At 44.4% G+C, this 25101-nt stretch overlaps 1 protein-coding gene across 1 annotated transcript; it reads right to left on the bottom strand.

Moving 5' to 3' along the window:
* Nucleotides 1-1196: 1196 nt before the first annotated feature.
* On the bottom strand, nt 1197-24173 carry Ly96 (lymphocyte antigen 96). Its single transcript, XM_028864636.2, has 5 exons — nt 23965-24173; nt 19852-19941; nt 10281-10409; nt 2772-2824; nt 1197-1333 (listed from the first exon to the last, which is right to left on the bottom strand). Exons 1-5 carry the CDS (start codon nt 24071-24073, stop codon nt 1235-1237), a joined length of 480 nt encoding a protein of 159 aa, XP_028720469.1. The 5' UTR covers nt 24074-24173; the 3' UTR covers nt 1197-1234.
* Between the last annotated feature and the right edge of the window lie 928 nt (nt 24174-25101).

Below are 25101 nucleotides of genomic sequence, written 5' to 3'. Positions count from 1 at the left end.
CACTATCTCAGGCTGTGGGTGTCTGGCCCTGAAAGCCTCTAGTTGTTTTCTGTTTAGATAATTTTAGGTGGATGGATGTTTTGTCTGTATATGCCAACAACCTCCAGTTCTCAAAACCCCTGGATTTAAAAAAGCAAGCCAGTAAATTCCTGAGCTATGGGGACCAGGGAGCGGTCCCTCCAGAAATTCCCATCCAAAGCCAGCTGTCTGGGACTATGTGGGGGAGGGGGGTCCCCCCTGACCCTGAAAGAAACACCCCTTCCAGGATTCTCAAACCCTTAGTGACAGTGAATGGCTCATTTGTGAACTCGGCTTTCTTATGCAAACCAGCTCCTCTACAAGGATCTCATCCTCTACCCCAGTACTTTACCCCCAATCACTCCAGACTAAGGGTTAGACACCTGGGGAAGGCCTCGGAGCCTCCTGAAATTATCCTGCTTACCAAGCCTCCCTTTCTCAGAAGACAAAATAAATGTTCTTGTCCACATTTTTCTCTTCTCCTCCAGTCTCCAGGGCGTGGTTCTCAGTGGTACATTATGCCACCTGTTTCTAGGGTATATGTATAAAAATCTTGCCCGATGTTATATCTGTGCCCTTATATTTCCCAATACCTGCTTAAAATAGACACTAAGATTGTTAAAATACAAGCAATACTTCTGATTTGTAATCTCAGCACCCGACAGGCTAAGGCAGAAAGGTAAGCAAGTCAAGACCACCTCGGGCTACACAGTGAGAACCTGACTCAAAGAAGAAAAAGGAGGAAGAGGAGGAGGAGAAGGAGGAACAGGAACAGGAGGAGGAACAGGAGGAGGAGCAGGAGGAGGAGAAGGAACAGGAGCAGCAGGAGCAGGAGCAGCAGGAGGAGGGGGAGGAGGAGCGGGAGGAGGAGGAACAGAGGCAGGAGCAGCAGGAGAATGGGTAGAGGGAGCAGGAGGAACAGAAACAGGAGAAGCAGCAGCAGCAGGAGCAGGACAAGCAACAGCAGCTAGGCATCAGGGTGCACACCGTTAATTCCATCACTTGGGAAACAGAAGCAGTCAGATCTGAGTTCCAGGCCAGCCTGGTCTACACAGAGAGTTCCAGGCCAACCATGGACACACACACACACACACACACACACACACACACACATACACACACACACTAAAATAAACAATAAATGTGAAAGGTTTTTTTTAAAGAAAGACAGAACACCATTTTTCAAAAATAAATACATATATATTCACAATTTATTCTAATTGACATTAGGGTGGTGAATGACGGTAAAATTCAAACAAAATAGCTTTTCTTCATTATCCCCTACAATGGCTTCTGCAACACATCTGTATTGGCCCTAAAATGAGGAAGAATAAAGACAAGCAATATAAAATGTTAGGTGTAGCTATTTCAAAGGCCTCTGTAAGAACATTTTTTCTTTTCTTTCCTTTTGTTTTGTTTTGTTTTGTTTTGTTTTGTTTTGAGACAGGCTCTCACTATGTAGCCCAGGCTGGCCTCAAACTCACAGAGATCAATCTGCCTCTGTCTCCTGAGTGCTGGGATTAAAGGCATGAGCCTGGAAAGAACTTTTTCTTGTCAGTACATAACATTGAAATTGGTTAATATTTTGTGGTGAGAGGGGTCAAACCCGGAGCTTGATGCCTGCCTGTCAATATTCTAGCACAGAGCTAAATTCCCAAGCCCAATTTCATTTTCTTAGTTTTCCAGTAAGATAAAAATCTGCATGCCTTTTAGAACTGTGTATGCGTGCATGTGTGCATGCATGTGCATGCCTGTGTGTGAGTGCATGCGTGTGTGGTGGGGAGAAGGGAGTTGAACATGCCACATCATTCGGTGATGGTCAGGGGACATTTTCTGGGAGTCAAGTCTTTCCTCCTGCCATGGGAATGTCAGCAAGAGAATTTCATTCATCTTGGAAGTGGGCACCTTTATCCACAGCCATCTTACAGGTCTCTGCATGCCTTTTAATTCAGTGAGCAGAGAGTCCATTTGTTTCTCAATTAGAAAATGAGGATTTTTATAATTTCTTTAAAATAGCCTACAAGAGTCCAGAGGAGATGGCTCAGAAGGGAAGGGCACTTGCTGTACAAGTGTGAGCTCCTGGGTTCAAATCCCTAGAATTGGCATAAAAAATAACAAAATACCTAAAGCCAAAACTCTTGACCATCTTAATTTAGATAACTACTCGGGACTGTGGCCACACTACCCGGAACATGCCCAGTCTCCATTGAATAACTATTCTTAAAAGTGGTGAATTGTTTGTTTCAATTCTTCACACCTGTGGTTTGAATAAGAATGGCCCTCACATGGGACTGGAGAAATGGTTCAGTGGTTAAGAGCACTGACTGCCCTTCCAGAGGACCTGGGTTCAAGTCCCAGCACCCACATGGCAGCTCACAACTGTCTGTGACTCCAAGATCTGACACCCTCACACAGTCTATGTACATGCAGCAAAACACCAATGCAAATAAAATAAAAATAAATTATAAAAAAAAAATGGCCCTCACAGACTCATAGATTGAGTGCTTAGTCACCAGGGAGTCGCACTATTAGGAGGTGTGGCCTTGTTGGAGAAAGTATGTCACTGGAAGTGGGTTTTGAAGTTTCAGATGCTCAAGCCAGGTCCATTGTCTCTCTCTCTCTTCCTACTTCCTGCCAATCCAGATGTAGAACCCTTGGCTCTTCCTCAACCACCAGCCTGTCTGAATGTTGCCTTTCTTACAATACATTACTGCAGAAGGTTAAGCAAGCACAAATTATTTCTTATACAGTACCTTAGAAAATAATATTCCCCTGAAGGAAAATGGTACTGCTGTACTCACAGTCTCTGAAAACCAAGCACAAACATTATTAGTCATCTTAGGTGATTTTTCAAAAAGTGCAGTTTATGGAGTGCTCTTACTAACATCAGAAGCATTTCTAAGGAAAAATGTAGAGAAATGACTCCTATATCCTACCTACTAACCTCCTACAGCATCCTCAGTGTGCCACCCTGATACCCAGGTGCACCAGAGCCTCTCTGTACCAGCCCATATCTCATTCATCTCCTAGGGCATCCGATTTTTTTGTTTTGTTTTGTTTTTGTTTGTTTGTTTGTTTTTCAAGACAGGGTTTCTCTGTGTAGCTTTGCGCCTTTCCTGGAACTCACTGGGTAGCCCAGGCTGGCCTCGAACTCACAGAGATCCGCCTGCCTCTGCCTCCCGAGTTCTGGGATTAAAGGCATGCGCCACCACTGCCCGGCGGGCATCCGAATTTTTAAGACCTATCAGTATCAGTGAATTGATGAATATATGCATCAAACTAGATTATGTATGTGCATACTTTACTTTTAGTTATATTACTGTACCTTTAGCTGGATATAACAGATAAGAATCTCCCTAAAGGCAGAAGAAATGTTTCTTTTTGCAATACTGAGGATTGACCCTGTGGCCTCATGCATCCCAGGCACAATGTCATCTGAGCTATATCCCCCATGAGATGGTCCAAACACAGCCAGAATACTTACAATCTTTCCAATCACACCACCAAGAAGCCTAAGGATTCAGCCTCTGTTTAAATAAACAGCCCTGAGACTAGCCCTGCACAAGCCACAGAGCATAGAGGCAGACAAGCAGTAAAGAAAGCCAGACAACAAAATAGTGAACTTGAGATAGAGGTAAGGTCAGAGATAGAGGTAAGGTCAGAAAGATAGAAATGTCTTGAATGTCAAAGAAAAGAAATAGTGGTCTTTAAAAAGCAAAATGTGTGTGTGTGTGTGTGTGTGTGTGTGTGTGTGTGTGTGTGTGTGTGTGAACACTGCATGTGCACAGCATGGCACAAAAATGGAGGTCATAAGATAACTTATAGCAGTCACCTCTCCCCCTCTACAATGTGGGTTCCAGAAGTGGAACTCAAGCCATCAGGCTCTGCATGGTGGCAAGCATCTTTACCTAATGAACCATCTCATCAAATTAAGTATTTAACTACATAAGTGTGTACTTGTCCCTGGTACCAAGAGAGTCCACAAGACAACACCTGATTCCCTGGATCAGATGGGTGGGTGCTGGGAACAGAACCTGGGTCCTCAGTGCTCTTGGCCATCTCTCTAGTCCCTTAATCTAAAATTTTAACAATAATTCAAAGAATATTAACTAAAAGCCCATTTTGTTCCAGGGAATAATGAGACAATAGTGGTTAGCACGTAATTGTCTCTTCCTGAAAACAAGTTAATTTATTCAGAACATAAATATGTCAAGAAACATACAATGTGCAATGGAAGCTGGGTGTGGTGGTTCACACCTTTGCACTCAGTACCCGGGAGCAGAGGCAGGTGGATCTCTACAAGTTTGAGGCCAGCTCAGTCTACTAATTGAGCCTTAGGCTAGCCAGGGCTACATAGTAAGACCCTGTCTCAAAAAAAAAAAAACAAAAACAAAACAGTGAGAAAGATACAGTTAGAAAGGTGTGCAAGGTTGTGGTCAGAGTGACAGCCTTCAGCAACTCTCCCTCCCAACATATTTTGTCACAGGGTACCAGGTTGTACCCTCCATGCACTATCTTTTTTCAGGAGGGGGTTCACTCCCACATGGTTGCTCATTGAGCAGTACCCCACTCCTGACACTGCAGAGCATCCATCCCTGCTCCCGACTCTCCCTGCACCCAGAAACCACCGGAGACAGAGGTGACAGGTGGCAGCATGTGGGAATGAGAAGAGAAGTGTCGTGCAGGTCTCCAGCTGCCAGCAGAGAAATGGACAGTGGGAAACGAAAAACCCGTCGAGCAGGGAAAGAGGCACACACACACCATTGTCTCATCAAGTGTCACTTACAAAGCATACCCTGGTAAAATTATTAGAAATTTAAAGACTACAATCACAAGCCACTAAGCCCCAACCATAAAGCACTTCTGAGCACAGGGTCTCATTGGGAAGCCAACCGCTGCCACCACCGCCGCCGCCCACATGTAGAGGAAAGGAGAAGGAAATGGCGAAGACTTCGGGACTGGAGAAGGAAATTAGAAGGAACAGCTACGTTTCTGTCCTGGGGGCTGCACAAGCACTCAGCAGGTCAGACAAGAACTCCAGCCTCTCCTGCTGGGCAGGCCTCTTTGTCAAGGGTCTGTCTGTCTTGGGAAGCACCTGTCGTGGTCAGCTGTCCCTCTCTGGTTTGATGGGGCATTAGCTGGAAGCCTCTGAGTACACTGAAGAAGCCAGAAAGTACAAAGCTGGACCAGAGAAAAGAAAGACAGGCGCCCTCTCTGGCCCTTCTCTCCTCTTCCAAAAGGTGTCCACACAGATGACCGGCGGCCCCAGGCCAGATTTCTTGGCAACACTGCGGGTTGTAGGACCCAAGATCGTGTTGTAAAGTGAATAACATCTCCCCCAAAAGATGTGTGGTAAACGTAGTTCCAAGAGACCACGAGCTTAACCTTATTCACAGCAGGGTGTCTGGGAATCAAGTGCAGATGGGCCCAAAAGCTCATAGGCTAGTGTCCTTATTTTAAAAGGGGTGGGGCCAGGGGTGTAGATGCTGAAACAGACAAGTGGAAGACCATTTGAAGAGACAAGAAGAAAATGGAACCCATGAAACAGGAAGTGCCTAAGGACACTAGAAAACGTGCAGTGTGAGCCAGAAAAGATCCTCGCCCTGGAACCTTCAGAGGGAACATGACCTGCTGGCATCTGACAGCAGAGTTCTGTCCTCTAAATCTCTATCATTCTAAGCTACCAATTAATGGCACTTAGCTATACCGTCCTTCTACAAGATTACAGTAGCAAGACTAAAAGATTTATTGAGTTTAAGATGCCCTGAAAGAAACATTTATTTATGTATTAATGTGTTTCAGAAAAAAAAGAGAGGGGGAGATATAAAAAGCAATGATTGTGAGTAATTTTTATTTTATTTTTACTTGCCATATTCTCTAAATATCATGGCCTAAAGATGTCATGCAACAATAACAAAAAATAATAAGAGAGAGACGTGGTATTTGGAAATTTGATTCTCTGACTTCTGGGGTCTCCTGATACACCAATGCTTCCTAAACCAAAATGTCCTAAGCTCTGAGCCCACATGCTCAGATGCCAGATGGATGTGTTTATATGAATGTTCCAAAATTACCTTGCGCTCAACATGCCTGAACTAGTTATCTTTCTCTTTTCAAATCTGCCCCTTCTTTGATTTTTGTTTGTTTGCTTTTTTTTTTTTTTTTTTTTTTGGTTCCTCTGTGTAGCTTTGAAGCCTTTCCTGGAATTCAGTCTGTAGCCCAAGCTGGCCTCGAACTTACAGAGATCTGCCTGCCTCTGCTCCTGAGTGCTGGGATTAAAGTAGTGCAACGCCACCAACGCGGCCGCCGCCACCACCGCCACCACCACCACCACTGCCTGGCATTTGCTTGCTTTTCTGAGACTATACAGTTTTTCTATGTAGCAATGGCTGTCCTGGAACTCACTCTGCAGACCAGGCTGCCTCAAATTCAGAGATTCTCCTGCCTCTGCCTCCTGGGCGCTTCGATCAAAGGTGAGCACCACCACGCCCAGCTTGTCCCTTCTGTGATACACGTCATCTCAGGTAACACACTGAGATGTCCAACCAGCAGCCTTCAAGTGGTTCTCGGTTTTAGCTGATCTTTGCTGCAGCAAAGGCCTTAGTACGCCCTTCTACAGCCTTTTCTCAGAGCCCAGGGACGCCATCTTTTCATCCCTAATGGTCTGGCTGTTCTTCCTTCAGGGCAAGTTGTAAGTTGCCTGCCTCAGCCACCTCCTTCCATAAGGACACTACTTATTTACAAAAATGGCGATCTCCGTGGGCCATTACTTCCTACTTACCATGGGATGCAGTCCAACATTCCGGACATCACTTACCTCCTCCTCACCCCCACCCGCTTGCTCAGCTCATCTGGAGCAATCCCTCATGAGCATATTTCACTCCAAAAGAGCAAAGAGAAAAAAAGGAACAGAAACCACTCTCCAAATGTGGCTGGAGGGGGTTGCAGACTCTATTCCCTCTCCCAGAATGTGCTTCCTCCTCACCTCAGCCTCTGCTGTTCTCAGACTGAACACACTAGTAAATACTCTGAAGATTCACATGTGTTTTCCTGTGACAAGCATTAGATGACTGAATAGACAGAACTAATAGTGTACAATTCTATTCATATTTGTGGCCTTCCTCTGCACATTTTGTCTTTTCTAGGACACAGCGGCTTTTTAAAGAAGGATCCCAAACCATCCAACCTCCAGGACCAAAATCATGGTCTGCTTAGATGATGTTCAGTATGTATTTTTTGGAAAGGGTGGAGAGAGAGTAATCAGGCAGGCCCTGTTGATTCTGGTGCATCTTAGATATGAAGAAAATGAAAGTGAAAATTCTGGTAGACTGTCAGCACAGTCCCGCAGAGACTCTGTAAAATCATTGTAAAATAGTTGTCCAGAGAAATGCACAAGGGGCTGAAGGGAGGGCTTTAAAAAAAGGTGGACAGCTTAAAAAAAAAAAAAAAAAAAAAAAAAAAAAACAGGAATGGAAAGGAAGACATTTTCTTTAAGGGAAAATTACGGCAGAGTGGAGGATTCCACACTGAGAGGCAGGGGGCCACCCTGCTGCTACTTCCCCAAGCTGCTGCTGACTCATCACTTGTGGGGCATTTACCCACCACCCCCACAGTTCCCCAGAGTTTTCTTGAGTGCGAGCAGCAGGAAATATTAGAAGAATTTATTGCTGAGAATCTTGCGGAGAAAAACAGATAGAAAATAAAGGATAGCCTCGAGGGGGCCTGGAACCTATTCCAACGGACCCCAACTGTCTCTACCCCAGGGTATTTATAGAAATGCCAAGGGGTGGAGCAAAAGACCTCCTCCCCCAGCACAGCCAAGTGCAGACCATCTCAGACACCTGCACTCAGGCCCGTGGTCCTGATCATCCTCTATGCAGACCTGCTGGGTAAAGCCACGAGGAACCCGAGAACGGGCTCCCACAATCACTGAACCACAGACGTCATGTCCCTTGACTGTAAAATCAGGATCACGAGAGGACTTCTAGTCTCAGCATGATGGTGGGCTTCTGTGGACATGTGAGTCCCACTGTCCCCATTTTACCACCGAAGGAAATGAGGCTGAGATACCAGTCACCTCTCGGAGACCGTGCTGCTGACAGGCACAAAAGCTGAGGCACACACCCAGGTCCCTGTGCCCCTGAGCCACACCCGTAAGGCACTTCTCTAACTCTGTACGTAGCAGGCAACTTAGAAATGGGGTGAAAAGACAGGCTGGCAAGCTGCGAGCTTCACTTACGTAGCAAGCCCCCTGGTCTTCTTAGAAACCAGGTTTGTTGTTGCTGTTGTTTTTCAGTTGGTAGCCTCATTAGAGCAGTGGTTCTCAACCTGTGGGCCGTGACCCCCTTGGTTGACATAGCAGATGTCCTGCCTATCAAATATTTGCATTACAATTCATAACAGTAACAAAATTACAGTTGTGAAGTAGCAATGAAAATAGTTTTATGGTTGGGGGTCAGCACAGCATGAGGAACTCTGTTGAAGGGTCGCAGCCTCAGGAAGGTTGAGAAGCATTGTCATAGAGCAAAGTTTACGCCTTTTTGTCGGTAACTTTTATACTTCTCTAATTTCATGAATTCTATATCCTTGTCCTCCACTTTCATCCCATCTATTCCTAATTCATGTCATGCTGCTAACTTAATTGCATGCTTGTAAACTACCTTGCATCCTCTTTTTTAAAAAGACAGGTCTCAGAATAGTGGTAAATAATTACATGAGAAGTACAAATTTCAAGAGTAAGTTTTTAAAGTCAATAAAAAAAATTAATAATTTATTTATTTGTATTTTATATACATTGGTGCTTTGCCTGCATGTATGTCTGTGTGAGGGTGTCAGGGCCCCCGGGGCAAGAGTTACAGACAGTTGTGAGCTGTTGTGCTAATTTTAAAAAGTCTTCGTGCTGGGCATGGTTGTTGGAGCCCACCGAGGTTTCCTAGTGGCTTTGCTCAGCAGGGCTGCATAAGAGGATGATTGGGCCATGGGCCTGGGTACCAGATGTTTGGAAGGGTCTACACTTGGTTGCATCTAGCAAGGGCAGGTCATTTTGCCTCGCCCCTTGGTATTGTATATACCTTGGTATAAAAAGCCCGGTTTTTAGTTGGGCGGTAGTGGCACACGCCTTTAATCCCAGCACTCGGGAGGCAGAGCCAGGTGGATCTCTGTGAGTTCGAGGCCAACCTGGGCTACCAAGTGAGTTCCAGGAAAGGCGCAAAGCCACACAGAGAAACCCTGTCTCGAAAAACCAAAACAAACAAACAAAAAAGCCCAGTTTTTTGTTTTTGTTTTTGTTTTTTTCCTGGATCTCCTCTGTAAACCAGGCTGGCCTTGAACTCACAGAGATCCGCCTGGCTCTGCCTCACAAGTGCTGGGATTAAAGGCAAAATGTGCCACCACCGCCCCGCTATGTCTTGATTTTTCGAACAAGTATCTATTCAAGGAGTAAATTTAATTTCTTGAAAAGAAAATAAAAACTTGCAGCACAATATACTTGCAACTACATAAACAACATTCATTCATTCAAAAACACAAGAACTCATCCCTAATTGAAGAAAAGTCTCCTTGCAACGGATGGAGACAATTACAGAAAACCACAACAATCAGGGCTGTGGTGGCACACATCTTTAATCCCAACACTCAGGAGGTAGATCTCCAAGTTAGAGGCCAGTCTGGTCTACAGAGTGAGTTCCAGGACAGTGGAGGTCACATAGAAAGACCCTGTCTGAAAAACATCAGCAACAAAAAAAAGGGGGGGGGGGCGGGAGGGGGGAGATGGAGGCATGAAGATTAGGAAGTTCAAAGCCAGCTTTGACTACATAAAGAGTTTGATACCATACAGGGCTCAAATGACACTCTGCCTCCAAAAGTCAATGATGGCGGTAATAATAATAACAACAATTCCAGGAATGAAATAAAGAGGAGATCATTAAAGAAACCAATACAAGTGTAGAGCAAAACCAGACAGGTGCCTATGGAAAGCCAGACATGCAATGTTTAGAAAAAGACATCAGTAGCCAAAAGTAAATGTGAGATCTTCATCAGAAAGGTGAAAATTTAATATACCTTCCAATTCATTCATGGTGCACCATTTTAGTAATGACATGGGAACACTACTATAAAATATGTATGCTTCAAAGAGTGAAACTCTAGAGGGAACCCGAGCATTATTATCAGTAAAGGAGCTTCATGTCTCCAGTGTTTCCTTTCCTAACAGCCTCGCAAAGAATTATGGTCTACAATGTAAGGAGCACAAGTCAAATGCTTACCTCCTTTCAGAGCTCTGCAAAAAGAATAATGATCATCATATCCATGGCAAATAACTTCTTTGCGTAATGGCACCTCTACAGAGTTGACATTGATGAAGAGGTTGAAATATAATTTTTTTAAGTCTCTCCCTTAGAAAGAAAAAAAAATCCCATTAGTCCCTCCAGGAAGACATTCTTCTGTACAGAGTGTTTGTTGTGTCCTTAGTGTGGGCCTTGTGTTTTTTTCCTACATTGCTTCATCACGGCTGTCTATGAGGCACTAGTATCCTTATTCCACTAATAAAACTGAAGTTCTAACAAGGCAATTTTGTAGAAAAATTGAATGTTCCACAGTGACAGCTATGTAAAATATCACACACACACACACACACACACACACACACACACACACACACACCTGAAATACTCAGGTTGTGACAACTAATAAAGATGTAAGATTTTTAGTTTTGGTAAGCTCACCAGAAAATTCAAAGGAAAGGAAGAAACTGGGAATAATTAGCTCACCAGCTTTGGGAGTTTGGATGAACATTGCCTAAGACTATAATTGAAGACCAAGTGTGGTGGTGCACACATTTAATTCCAGCACTCATGAGACAGAGGCAGATGCATCTCTCTGAGTTCAAGGTCAGCCTGATCTACATATAGAGACCCTGGCTTGAATAAAATAAAACAATAAAAAGAAGATTGAAGCAGGAGGCTCACAAGCTCAAAACCTATCTGGGCTACAGAGTAAGTCCAAGGCAAACCCTTGACAACTTAGCCCTTGTCACAAAATAAAAAGTCAAAAGGACAGGTGTTACTACATAGATCAGAGGTCCAGCACTTGCCATAGCAAGTAGGAAGCCCTGATTTTAAAACACACGTTTTTATGACTCTCCAGAATTATTCATTTGTCCCAAAAGGAAAACACGTATAATGTTATATATAATGAAAACTTTTTTTTAAAGACAGGGTCTCCTTGTGTACCCTTGGCTAGCCTGGAAACCACTAGGTAGATCAGCTTAGCCTTGAATTCACAGAAGTCCAGCTGCCTCTGCCTCTGAATGCTGGGGTTAAAGGCATGACAAATTCATCATAAATCACTGTAGGTCAATAACAAGCAGCTTTTCCATTTTCAAACTGAACTCAGCTGTGCTGACAAAACTGTCAGACCCTTCTCCTGGCCCCTCTCTGAGGCTGGTTCTACCACCTTCTTCCATTGTCCCCCAAAATCTCTGACTCCTCTTCACTCTATGTCACTGGGTCTTCTTTCATAAGGTTCTGTTGTGATATCTTATTTGTGCACCCCAATAAAGCATATCTGAAGATCAGGGGGAAGCCAGCCACTATATTACATAGAAGTCAGGCAATGGTAGCGCACGCCTTTTATCCTAGCATTCAGGAGGCAGAGTCACCTGGATCTCTGTAAGTTCAAGACCACACTGGGAACAGAGCCAGGCATGGTAACACATGCCTTTAATCCCAGCACTAACCATAAAGGTCTGGAGGTCTGTACAGATAGACAGGAAGTGATGTAACTGGGCGGAGAGGGGAAGTGAAATTGCAGAACAGAAAGGTATATAGGAGGGGTTGGGGATTTAGCTCAATGGTAGAGCATTTACTTGCCTAGCAAGCACAAGGCCCTGGGTTCGATCCCCAGCTCAAAAAAAAAAAAAAAAGACAAAAAGAAAGGTATATAGGTGTGGGTATACAGGACGTGGCTTTCTTTGGAGACTGACACTTCTGTAAAGTGGTTTTTACCCCAATATCTTGCTCCAGGTTTTTTATTAATAAGGCTATTTAACAATTTGTGTTATAAGGTTCATGTTCAGTTCAGTTCAGTTCACCCTGAACTTTCTCCCCGGCTTTCAATACCACATGACCATATACTTACTCTACATCTTTTGTCAAATGTTTCTTATTTCCCTCATACAACAAACTCAAAAATGATGTCCCCATTACGAACATCAAACTGGTGTTACCAGGAATGTTTCTGGAAAAAGCACTTTGATACCACCAAGAGCAGAAGACAGATGTCACCCGTGGACTTTCCGGACAGCTCTGGAAAGGCTTTGATCCTGGTTCCAGTCTGCATCCTCGTTTTATACTTTAAAACTACAAAGTGGGGTGGGCAAGCAAGAAGCATATGTGGCAGTCGGAAGGTTAAGGGCAGCAACCAACTGCTCCAGTGATTCCCCAGGTCATCCTGTTTCAGGCAGCGGTGGAGTCATGCCTGGCAAACAGGCAGTACAAGCAGTGGTGTATGCGAATCACTACATAAATCAACAAACCGTGTTGCTGGAATCTTAAAGGTCTTATTAATAAAAACAAACCTGAAGCCAGGTATTGGGGTGAACGCTGGAAGATCAGAGAAGCAGAACAAGCCACAGCTTCCTCACCTCTACAGTCCCTCAGCTGGTCCTGTTTCCTCAGACTGGAAGCTTCTGTGTCCTCATCCCAATGGCTCTCAGCTGAACTGCTGTTCAAAAGCCTGAATGCTTAACCAGTCAAAAGCTTAACCAGCCAAATGCTTCTAGTTCCTGGTCTTCACGCCTTATATATTTTTCTGCTTTCTGCCATCACTCCCTGGGATTAAAGGCGTGTGTCACCATGCCTGGCTGTTTCCAATGTGGCCTTGAACTCACAGAGATCCAGAGGGATTTCTGCCTCTGGAATGCTGGGATTAAAGGCGTGTGCTACCACTGCCTAACCTCTATGTTTAATGTTGTGGCTGTCCTGTTCTCTGACCCCAGATAAGTTTATTAGGGTGCACAATATTTTGGGGAACACAATACCACCACACATCGGCATCTAATAATTGATCTTTTCTACTTTATTCTACTTCACTGACAGTAGAACCCTGCTGTCCTACTAAATCTTACTGGTGCCCTTTCTATACCTATACTGTCAGCAGAGGTACATAATACTCTAGGCCTGAAGACCACCAAACGGCCTACATTTTCTCCACATCGCTACTTCCTGGGTCAGGTGTGGAAAAGATTATTATGGGGCCAGTTAAAAATCTTTTAAAAAAAAGGGGGGGAGGGGGGTTGGTCCCATGGACTCTCTAAAAGCAGGAGTATGTATGAGTGGAAGAGATGATTCCACAAGGAATTCCTGAGACACGGAGCTAGTGCTCTGTGCAGCACACATGGCAGACAGTATGACAGTACAAAGCAAAGAGCCTCTTTCTAGACCCCCAGAGGCCCAGCAAGATTCCAGCCTCCAGCGACTCCAGGAAAGGAAGTCCTGCTGTGACATCTTAGTCTTGAGAAGCCTTTGGTCTTGGACATGACTCCGGTCATTGAAGGGTTCACAACACGCCCCAACGGTCGCATATACCAGGCGGACACTTCCGCCTAGCCAATTCCATTGGCTAGAATAGGTATTTCTGGGTCAGGGCGTCTCTCGTAACCAGGATACCCGGCAGACCTGGGCACCTCCGCCTAGTCAGTTCCAGGTCAAGATAGCCATTTCCGGGTCAAGTCGTCTTGAGTAACCAGGATCCGTGATGGTTCATGGCCACGTAAGCGCGCAACATGACCATGTGATCTACGAACACGCGTGGAGTAGTGACGTGACCTGGCCGTGCCCCCAGCCGGTTTTAAAGCAGAGTGCCATGTTCCCGGTTCTCTTCTCTCTCTTCTTCTCCACGCATGTGTCTCTCCCACAGGCCTGCATACTCTCTGTCCCTTTAACTCTAATAAACTCTTATAAGCAGATTCTGTCATGTTTCGTGACACTTCCTTGCAGGGTAAGAACACAACGCGGCTAAATAACTAACAGTCATAGTTACCAAACAATGGTTATGGCGACATATCACTTCTGAGGCTTAGCTGGTCAAGGACAGCAATGTGAGTTGAGTGCTGGAGTGGGAGATAAGAAGTACAGTGGCCATCATGACGGAACAAAGGGAAATATTTTTGAGTTTGCCTAGGACAACTCCAGGAACTGCCAGAAATAACACTGAAGGGACTTATTACATGGTTTGTTGCTGCAGGCGGTAGGAATATATCATAACTCAGCTGGTTATGGCAAAGTCACTACTTGGAGGAATCAGGGAATTCCTTCAGAGGAAGCCAAATTCCAAGGAGTTTTTGGTGTTACTTGGCTTGTCATATATCAGCCGTATTCTGTTATGAAAAGCATGTGTGCCTTCATAGTTTTCCCAATTGACTTTTCCCTAAGAAGGGCTAACAGTGTGGACTGATCACTCTCTGGACATACACATTCCAGGTATTTGGAGAACAGCCTCAGGAAAGGCTTTCTCTGGGATCAGCTATCTCCCTTAGCCACTTTCAAGGACTAACAGGAGACACTGCCTAGGTTGACGCCCAACTTTCAAGGACTAACAGTTATAACAGCCCACATGTAGGTCTCCTGACTTAAGGTAAATTCCACAAGGAGACACCGCCTAGGTCAGGTGGACATTAAGTAATAGCTTTACACAATTTAGCTCAGAACCTCCCATCTTATACCAAGACTTCCAGGGCACGGGACAGAGAAGGGAGAAGAAAAACGAAAATAGAAGAACTAGATGGGTAAGAACTTGAGAGGAACAAACTGAGATGGGAAAGAACTAGATTGAAGGGCTAGAAGAGAGTACTAGAGGAACGAGATGGAAGATGAGGAAGAGCCAGATGAGAGAGAAGGAGATGGGAAAGGAACTGATAGGGGAAAGAACTGGATGGATGAGAACCTAGAAGAGACAGAACTAGATGAAGGAATTAAGATAGAACCTGGAGGGGACAACAGATAAATGTAAAGAGATATTGGTCAAGAAAGGAGCTAAAAATGAAAGCAGAGTATAAGCTTGTAGAGAGAAAACTGACAGAATAATAGAATGTATTGACTAAGGAATTTAGTGTACATAGATTCATTTCTTTTCATCAAAGATTAATTATCAGCTGGTTGTAGATTCTTCCCGGACCCTGGGAGGGGACTGTCGAGGGGCTGGATCCCAATAGTCTCAGATAGTTTGTTTGCCGACTTGTTTTTATTATACAAAGACTGTCTAGTAAGCCTGGAAAGAACCAAAAGCTACCATTCCCATCCCCACTCCATTTTTGACTCAAGCTTATAATTATAGCTCTTATTAAATTTAGGTAGAAATAAAACCACAAAAACAAGCCTGGTTTTATGAATGGGTTCCAGGCTTTATAGAGATAATAGTAAATTCTAGGGATCATAATTGTGAAGTACTATAAAAGATGACTAAATAATTATTTTGCTACTGGATTAGTATAGTTTATTATGTGATATCGAGTGAATAATAACATATTTGTGGTGGCAATGAAGGTATACCACTCAAATTTCCTGCTAAAGAAACTGTTGTAGGAGGGTAGTTAGCTGATAGGCTATTGCTTCAGGACCTTAGATCTATTTAGCACTCAGTTACAGGCCTTACGCTTGGACCAGCTTACCCTGAAATGGTCAAACTCCTCAAGCACCCTTGATGCAAGCTGTTCTTATAAGTCCTGACATGGCTGGTTGATTGTTTGATTTTGAGACAGGGTCTCACTATGTAGCCCTGGCTGTCCTAGAACTCTGTGTAGACCAGGCTGGCCTCAAATTCACAGACATCCTCCTCCCTCTGCTTCCCAAGTGCTGGAATTAAAGGTGTGTGCACTGTAACATGAATCTTAAAAAGTCTTATTAATTAAAAAAGCCCAGAACCAGGTATTGGGGTGAACATTGAAAGATCAGAGAAACACAACAAGCCACAACCAACCTCACCTTGCCAACTTCTTAGCTGATTTTGTTTCCTCAGACTGAAAGCCTCTGAGTCCTCATCCAAATGGATATCAGCTGAACTGCTGCTAAAAAGCCTAAAAACTTAAAAGTCTCTGGTTCCTGGCCCTCACGCCTTATATACTTTTCTGCTTCCTACCATCACCTTTTGGGATGAAAGGTGTGTTTCTTTCACAAGCAAGACATGAGATCTCAAGTGCTGGGATTAAAGGTGTGTGCCACCATGTCTGGCTCTATTTCCAGTGTGGCCTTGAAGTCACAGAGATCCAGATGGATCTCTGCCTCCCGAATGCTAGAATTAAAGGCATGTGCCAACATTGTCTGGCATCTATGTCAAATCTAGTGGCTCTTCTGTTCTCTGACCCCAGATAAGTTTTATTAGGATACACAAAATATTGGAGGACACAATGCCTTTTATACTTTTCTGCTCCCTACACATTTCCCCTTTTTGTCTAAAATAATAAAAGGTTATAACTATTATAAAAAAAACTATATCAAATAAGTACAATAAGTACATACAATATATACAGTCAATAATTACATCAACAATGTCCAGTCCATTAACATTTGACAAATTCAGACCAAAAAATTCAATATTTATCCTATTTTGGTGAGTCCAATTTGTATACAATATAGAAAAATCCAATCCAATGTAAAATATTTAAAACAAATAGTTCCTTTATAAAAGTAGATTCACTAATCTACCTTTTTAATCTTATCATATCCATATTCTCTTTTTTCTTTTCATAGTAGACTCAATAATATACCTTTTTATCATTTCTATATCTTCCTTTTTTTCTTTTCAGAGTAGATTCAATAATCTAACCTTTTATCCTATTATTTCTATATCTTTTTTTTCAGAGTAGATTCAATAATCTACCTCTTATCTTCTTTTTTTTTTTTTTTTTTAACAAAAACCCTGAAGCTAATCTCCTTGTTTAGCTTTTTGTCCTGACCATTATCAGGTAACAACTAAACAATGACAATTATCCATAACCCGTTGAATGACCAAAAACCACCCACCCCATCTCTTGGGAATGTGGGCATCACTTTCTTAAATTACTTCCTGCTTTCTGGGGGTGAAGGCATCTTTAGGGGATCCTGAAAAGAAAATTTTGGGGTTAATTGTCAAGTCCTGAGAGAGTTAGCTGTATCAGTTGTCCAGTCTCTGCATAGTGGGAAAATGCAGGGCTTGTCTGAAGTCCTTGCTCTAGTAGTCTGTGAATCTGGATCATCTCAGCTAACCATCTCAAAAAATGTCTTGAGATGTTTATAGTCCAAAGCCAATCTTTGGGTGGTGTTTGTCAGCTTAATGGCATTATCACTGTCCTAATAAAATCATTGTTGTGGGGTCCCATCCTCTTTTTGGAGATTTCAAAGTCTCTGTTAGGTGTGGTCATGGTTCCCTGCAGATTTTTTGTGTGTGTGTGCCTACTCTGTGGTTTGGAGCAATATCGATTTTACCTGTGGCAGAATCGTGTCTCACAGCCAGTCCCAAGTCTGCAATACAACAGGTCCCATTCTTCTTCACCAAGATAGTCTTTGATTTCAAATCTCTGTGAGCAATAACTGGCTTTCCTTCGGTATCAACAATCTCCATGTGAAGATGGACAGGGTGAGTTTGATCATCCCTTCTACTGTAACAGTGTATCCAAGTCATCAAAAAGGGACCCATGCTCGTGGTAATCGGACACCAGCCACAGCTGAGTCCATGTGCCATTGTCTCTGTTGTCTGCTGCTATAAATCCTAGGATGTTTTCATGGCATAACATCACAGTCTGATAGATCTCTGCCTCTCAGAACCACGATGTTCTTCCCAGGAAGAGAATATCTTCACAGCAACTTCTTCTCCCTCCAAACCAACCTTTGCTGATGTTTTCTTGTAACACGGGGGTCCTGGCTATTGTTCTCTGGACAAGCAGCAGTGAACCCTTCATCTGTCGCCACCGCCACCAACACAGTGAGAAACAACCGCCAACTCGGAGCATTAGCCACCGCCACCGCCGCCGCCTCTGTGGTCCCGCTGCCACCATGTGTGGTTCCGTCCAGGCCTCAGTCACAGCTTCTCCTCAGTAAGCCTCCCAGGCTGGCCTCGAACTCTGGATCCTCCTGCCTCTGCCTCCTTCAGCAGATCTGACCGGTGTGCACCACCACAACCGGCAACGTGTAGCTCAGGCCTAAGGGGGGACCGCAAAGCCAAAGGCAAGCGGCTTTTTTGTGACTTCCTGCCCCACAAGTTGGGCGCCAAATGTAACACGAAATGCTAAGCAGTCTTATTAATAAAAAACAAAACCCAGAGCCAGATACTGGGGTGGAAACTGAGAGAGCAGAGAAATACAACAAGCCACGGCTAACCTCGCCTCGCCACCTTCTCAGCTAATACTGTTTCCTCAAACTGGAAGCCTCTGAGTCCTCACTCAAATGGATCTCAGTTGAATTGCTGCTAAAAAGCTTAAAAGCTTAAAAGCCTCTGGTTCCTGATCTTCATGCCTTATATACTTTTCTGCTCCCTACCATCACTTCCTGGGTGTGTCTTTCCTAAGCAAGACAAGAGATCTCAAGTGCTGGGATTAAAGGTGTGTGCCACCCTGCCTGGCTATTTCCAGTGTGGCCTTAAACTCAGAGATCCAGATGGACCTCTGCCTCCCAAATGCTAGGATTAAAGGCATGTGTGCCACCACTGTCTGGCCTCTATGTCTAATCTAGTGGCTCTTCTGTTCTCTGACCCCAGGTAAGTTTTATTAGGGTACATAATATATTGGAGGACACAATGTATTACCACAGTGCACCACACCCAGCCCTGATTTTTTAATTAAAAGATTATTTCATTTTATTTTATTTTTCTATACGTTTTGGACGTCTTGCCCATGTTTGTGAACCATTTGCCTGCCTGGTGCTGCAAAGGTCAGAAAAGGTCATCGGATCTCCTGGAACTGGAGTTACAGACAGTTGTGAGCCACCATGTGGGTTCTGGGGACTCGAACCTAGGTCCAGCAGCTAATGTTCTTTCTTAACCACTGAGTCATCTCTCCAGTTCCTATTGATTTATTTTTTTATTCTGTATATGCGGGTCTGTGTGAGACTATTAGTATGTGTATGTAGTTGCTTACAGAAGCCAGATCACATCAGATCCCTTGGAGCTGGAGTTACAAGAAGTGAGCTGTTCCATATGCATGTTGGGAACTGAAGAGCAGCAAGTCCTCATAATTGCTACACCATATCTCCAGGCTCTGCCTTGGAACTCTGTTTTGTTTTGTTTATTTTGTTTTGTTTTGTTTTTCAAGACAGGGTTTCCCGGTGTAGTTTTGGTGTCTTTCCTGGAACTCACTCTGTAGCCCAGGCTGGCCTTGAACTCACAAAGATCCACCTGCATTTGCCTCCCGAGTGGAATTAAAGATGTGCACCATGACCGCCCAGCATGCCTTGGAACTCTTATGACAGACGATCTTTATACTGGGAGTCCTCAATGACTTGCCCTCGATGGTGAATTTCTGATTGATGATGATCATCCTAACTCTCTTCCTTTCTTTTCCCTTTTCTTTTAGGTTGGTTGGTTAATAGGTTAATTTAAGTGTAAGAGTTAGCTAATAACAAGCCTGAGCTATGGGCTGAGCATTTACAATTAATATAAGCCTCTGTGTGGTGATTTCAAAATGGCTGCTAAGACAGGAAAATTCAACCTACAGATATGTGCTGTGTTAAGCCACTAGACTAAGAACGTGGTAACTTTTAGTATAGCAGTAGGTAACAAATACAAATATATTTGGAACAGAATTATTCTGGTTGAATTTCTAAAACCCTTCAGCTGATTACAAAAATGAAAGTTTCTACTTGTACTTACTTGGAATAAACTTGACATATATAAATCCACTGGTTCCCTTCAATGTTATACATGGTTCAACAGTAATCGTAATAGGGAATTTCATGTTATCTAAAAGGAATAAGGAAAATGTTAGCACATTACTGTAAATAACTTCCAATGAATGTAGCATTCTGAATATCAGCCCCCAAAAGATGCTTTTTGTGTTAAAATTATATAATGAGAACAACTGAAGATCATTAGAAAATCTCTCTCTAGAAGACCAGCACTTGTAGCACAGTTGAATAAGAGGACCTGTGTTTCCCCTCAAGTACAAACTCCACGTGTAAAAAGCCAGAAAGGAATGAAGCCTCCAGTACCTGCAAACACATAAACTGTATTTCCCGGTGTCCCTACAAAGATTCAGGACATCCTCTCTTCAGAGACCCTGACCACAGGACCACCATACAATTAGGAAGCGGCTTCCAGACCCCCTGGTTTCACCTGCATGCTCAGTACCCTAGCTCTTCCAATTCAGCTCCCCAAAGGACTGACTTCCAGGCCTTGCATCTTAGAGTTCAAATAATCTGGTGCAGTCTAGCTACAGAGCATCTGAGCTGGCAGACACTACTTCCTATTTCTCCCCTCTGCTCAGCATGTGTGAAAACCAAAACTCCCAGCTCTTAGTGTTTCCATGGTAAGGGAAAGAACTGATAGTCTTCTAGCACCTCCAGTTCTCCATGGATCCATCTCACTAGTCCTGGGATTCTGATGAGTGTGGATGACACTGAAGGGAACAGGTACAAGTCTGGGCTAGCCTGCACTACTGAGTTCTAGGTCATCTCGGGTTACAGTGAAACCCTGCTTCAAAAAACAAAAAAACGTAAGGTTTCACTTTTTTGGGGGGGGGTTGGGGGGCAGGTTCGAGACAGGGTTTCCCTGTGTAGCTTTGCACCTTTCCTGGAACTCATTTGGTAGCCCAGGCTAGCCTCGAACTCACAGAGATCCACCTGGCTCTGCCTCCTGTGTGCTGGGATTAAAGGCGTGCGCAACCACCGCCCAGCCCACTTCTTTTTTTGGGGGGGTCTGGAGGGGGACAGTTCGAGACGGGGTTTCTCTGTGTAGTTTTGGTGCCTGTCCTGGATCTCGCTCTGTAGATCAGGCTAGCCTCAAACTCATACAGATTTGCCTGCCTCTGCCTCCCGAGTGCTGGGATTAAAGGCGTGCACCACCACCACCACCACCACCACCACCACCACCACCACCACCACCCTGCTAGGTTCAACTTCTTACTGCTATTACAAGGACAAATAGATTTGACATGAGTTTGGCAGAGTTTACACATTCAAAAAAGCCAAGGAGAATCCAAATGTGCCAAAATCTTGATATTGAATTCCAGATCAGTCCAAAATAAAAGTTTCTTGTTTAAGCCTCCCAAACTATAGTGATTTGGGTGTTCGTTTGTTTTATTAGTTGGTTGGTTTTTTGTTTTGTTTTGTTTTGTTGGTTTTGGTTTTTGGTTTTTCCAGACAGGGTTTCTTTGTGTAGCCCTGGCTGTCCTGGAGCTCATTCTGTAGACCAGGCTGGACTCGTACTTAAAGAGATCTGCCTGCCTCTGCCTCAGTGTGCTGGGATTAAAGGCGTGTACCACCACCATACCTGGCTCTATAGTAATTTGTTCAGGCAAGCCAAAATAACTAAGCCTGTCCAGATAAAAATGTTACTCCTCTTTCTTGGAAATTGTCCTCACAGTCAAGACTGAATCCGATGCCCCAGTCACTAACACTTGCCTACCGATTCTAGAGGAATTAATGCTTTCCAAAGGGAGGTGTTTTGTCTTAGTGGACTCTCCCAGAGGAGTGGTAATGCTCTGGTATGGCAACCTGCAGGTCATAGGGTAGAGACCCTTGTTGCTCTCTCCCAGCCTTGTATCAGGGTGCCCCAGGGAAAGCCCACCAGATTTGTTGGTGTTACAAAGCAAAGGGGTTAGGCTGTACCTCAGAAATTCTCATCAAAAGCAAAGGAAGCCAGGTGTGTGCCAGGTGTGGTAGCACATGCCTTTAGTCCTAGAAGGCAGAATCAGGCAGGTCTCTGAGTTTGAGACCAGCTTAGTCTACATACCAAGTTCTAGAACAGCTAGTGCTACATAGAGAGACTCTATGTCAAAAAAACAACCAAGCAACCAAAGAAAAGCGGGGCTAAATTGTAACTAAAAGAGTAAAGTTGAATAATGTTTATTATACATTACTAATAGGCATATGGAGAGTCACTGTGCAGTACCAAAAGAGGGGGATTAGGGACTTCACAGGTGCCTCAGTGGTTAAGAGCACGGGCAGAGGACCCAGGTTCAATTCCCAGCACCCACATCAGTCAGCTCAAAGTAGCCTGTAACTCCAGTTCCAGGGAATCTGGAATCTGATGTCTTCTTCCAACTTCTGGGTACACACACACACACACACACACACACACACACACATATATATGTACCCAGAACACACACACACACACACACACACATATATATGTACCCAGAACACACACACACACACACATATATATGTACTCAGAACACACACACACACACACACACATATATATATGTACCCAGAACACACACACACACACACACACACATACACACACACACACACAAGTAAATTGGCAAAGTAGGGGGCCAAAAAGGAAAGGAAAACAGAGATTGGCAGACTGGGGACCTTCCTAATACCCCAGAAGAGACCAGACACTAGCCCTCATTAGAGGGCTTCACAAGTCAGTCCCCCCAAATAATCAAGCTGGAAATGCTGTCACTAGGCAGGCGTCTTTACCACAAAAGCCCTCAGTGCTGCCCGGGTTCTCAGAGTGCATCTGTAGAGTCCCGGCTCCACTTCTGGACAACCAGGCGGCAGATCCTGCTCTTCAAGGAACTGGCATTTTGGAAGGCATTACTGCAACCATCCAGATATTTCGGGACGGGGCAAAAAATGGACAACCAACCGAGTGATCCAGCAAAGAGAAAACAAGTTGGAACAGCTCTCAAGCCCTCCGTGCTAGGTCTCCAGAACCAGGCATCTGCTCCTGTGCAGCTGAGCGGTGACAATAGCATTGGTTATGAACCATTAGCAGCGGAGTTCAGCTCAACTGGAAAATATTTGCAGTTCCAGCTCTGGAGCTCTGGAGAGGCTACAGGGAGCTTGAGTTTGAGGCCAGCACAGTGTATATAGTGAGTTCCAGGCAAAAAGAAGCAAGTAACTCAAGAGGCAGAGGAAGGGGGAAATCTCTTCAAGTTCCAGGCCAGTCTGGTCTATATAGCAAATTCCAGGGCACCCCAGGGCTACATACTGATACCCTGTCTAAAAAATAATAAAACATGCAGGGTGTGGTGATGCATGCATTTAATCCCAGTAAGTACAGGCAGGCAGATCTCTGTCATTTCTCGGCCAGCCTGGTTCGAAGCCAACCATGGCTACATAGTGAGATCCTATCTCAAAACAAATAATAGAGTAACAATTGCTAACCTAAATCCAAAATCAACATTACTTTTTCTAAGTGTCTCTGCGGTAAAATTCTTCACTCTAGCAAGCCTCATGAAGTGAACTCTAAATTCACTTTCATTTTGCAACTTAAAAAAAAAAAAAAAAAAAAAAAAAAAAAAGAGGCCAAGAATGTCTAAGTACTTTCTTTGCTCAGGGTCATACAATTGATGAGAGAGAGCACGCTAACACCCCAAGAACAGAGATGCTCCCAGGAGCCCTCTAGGACCACCGGCCGATCAGGAAGCAGCCACCTGCTGCTCAGAAGGAACCAGTTTGTGCCGGGGCCGGGACTCAGAAGCAAACAGTTCTGCTGGAACTGAGAGATCTTGAAACTCGGCTCGGAGTCCTCCTCGAGGGGGCTGACCACAGCAGCAACGGGAGCACACGGAGGTTAAAAACAAACAGTTCAGATATCTGTAAGGGCGGAGGGGGGTTACCTCCACATCCGGAAGTGATCGGCATGGCTCCACCCCCACCGCCCCACCCCCACCCCCACCCCAGACCTCAGCAGCCCCCACAGCCGAGCCGCGGAGGCTTTCTCCCCTGCCCTCCAGGTTCGGGTTCGGTGAAAACTTTCTCTGAGAGTAGTTGGCGGCTGAGGTGGCGATGCGGCGTCACTTACCGCAGTAACTGTAGGAAAGAGTTGCGTCGGAGGAGTTGCAGATCCACTGTTGCTCAGATTCAGTAACTAGGGGAGAAAGCAGCGTAGAAAAGAGGATAAGTGGCAGCATGATTTAATATTGCCAACACTTCACTCGAGGAAGATCATCGGACTGGACAGTCAGGAGGAAAGATTAAACTTAGTCACCAGTCATGTGATTTCCAAGTTCCCATCAAACTGTTTCCTCATTTTATTCGCACGTGTGACGGTGTGTGTGTTTGTTTTCAGCATCTCAGCACTTCCTGCTGCAAGGCAAGAGAGAAAAAAATGACCTAGAATATACTGTTTCTGAACACTTAGTGTAAATTAGAGTAATTAGCACTTAAAACACAGCAAGTTTTCAGTGAGACCAAATGCCCTACAGGAGACCCTGTCTTTAAAAGAAAGTCTGCTGGGTGTATTGGTGCATGACTTTAAACCCAGCACTTGGGAGGCAGAGGCAGGTGGATCTCTGTGAGTTCCAGGCCAACCTGGAGTTGCAGGGCAGCCAGAACTACATGGTGAGACCCAATCTCGAGAAAGAAGGTCCGTGGTTCTCACTACTTTTCTGTGTACACGCTATTCTCTCCTACAGGCTCATACAGTGCTTTCTCCAGGCCTAGAAAGCTGCATCTAGCTATGTGAGCTGATTGGTCTCTTGAAAACTATTTCTACCCCAAAACAAGCAGGTTCAACCACAAAATAGACAGGCTAGATGATACCCCCACACGGGGATGTCAGCTGCTGTTCCCAGCTGGGACCTCATCAGTCTTGAGAATATACTCAAAAGGAAGTTGAGCTTGAGGCAGTGGTGTTGAGCTGGGGTGGGTTGGATTCGGATTGGTGCTTGCCTGCCAATAAGTGCTCCCCTACTGAATAACACTTTGAGGTAAAAGATTGAATCCCAATAATAAAATGGGATTGCTTTGTTCTGGTATGCATATCATGTCAAAATTCAGTTTTAGAAAAAAATGCCTCTTCCTTCAGCTGCGTTGCTACTTCAAATCCTTCAGAGAATATCAGTTTAGGATTAGCAGCCAAAATGGCTTGGAATTGTGGCCTACAATCTTGTTCTGGTGGTAACACTGAACAGCCCACACAGATCTGTAAAAGTAGCAA

Source organism: Peromyscus leucopus, chromosome 5 (assembly GCF_004664715.2).
Source record: "Peromyscus leucopus breed LL Stock chromosome 5, UCI_PerLeu_2.1, whole genome shotgun sequence".
In the NCBI taxonomy this organism is placed as follows: domain Eukaryota; kingdom Metazoa; phylum Chordata; class Mammalia; order Rodentia; family Cricetidae; genus Peromyscus; species Peromyscus leucopus.
This window is presented reverse-complemented; position numbering and strand designations above follow the sequence as displayed.

Excerpts from the sequence above, each read along its gene's own strand:
- Ly96 (XM_028864636.2), bottom strand. The coding sequence starts at position 24,073 with ATGCTGCCACTTATCCTCTTTTCTACGCTGCTTTCTCCCCTAGTTACT. Across the intron at positions 10,410-19,851 it reads ATATGTCAAGTTTATTCCAA|GGAGAGACTTAAAAAAATTA; the intron begins GTAAGTACAAGT and ends TTTCTTTCTAAG. Across the intron at positions 1,334-2,771 it reads GGGGAATATTATTTTCTAAG|GGCCAATACAGATGTGTTGC; the intron begins GTACTGTATAAG and ends TCCTCATTTTAG.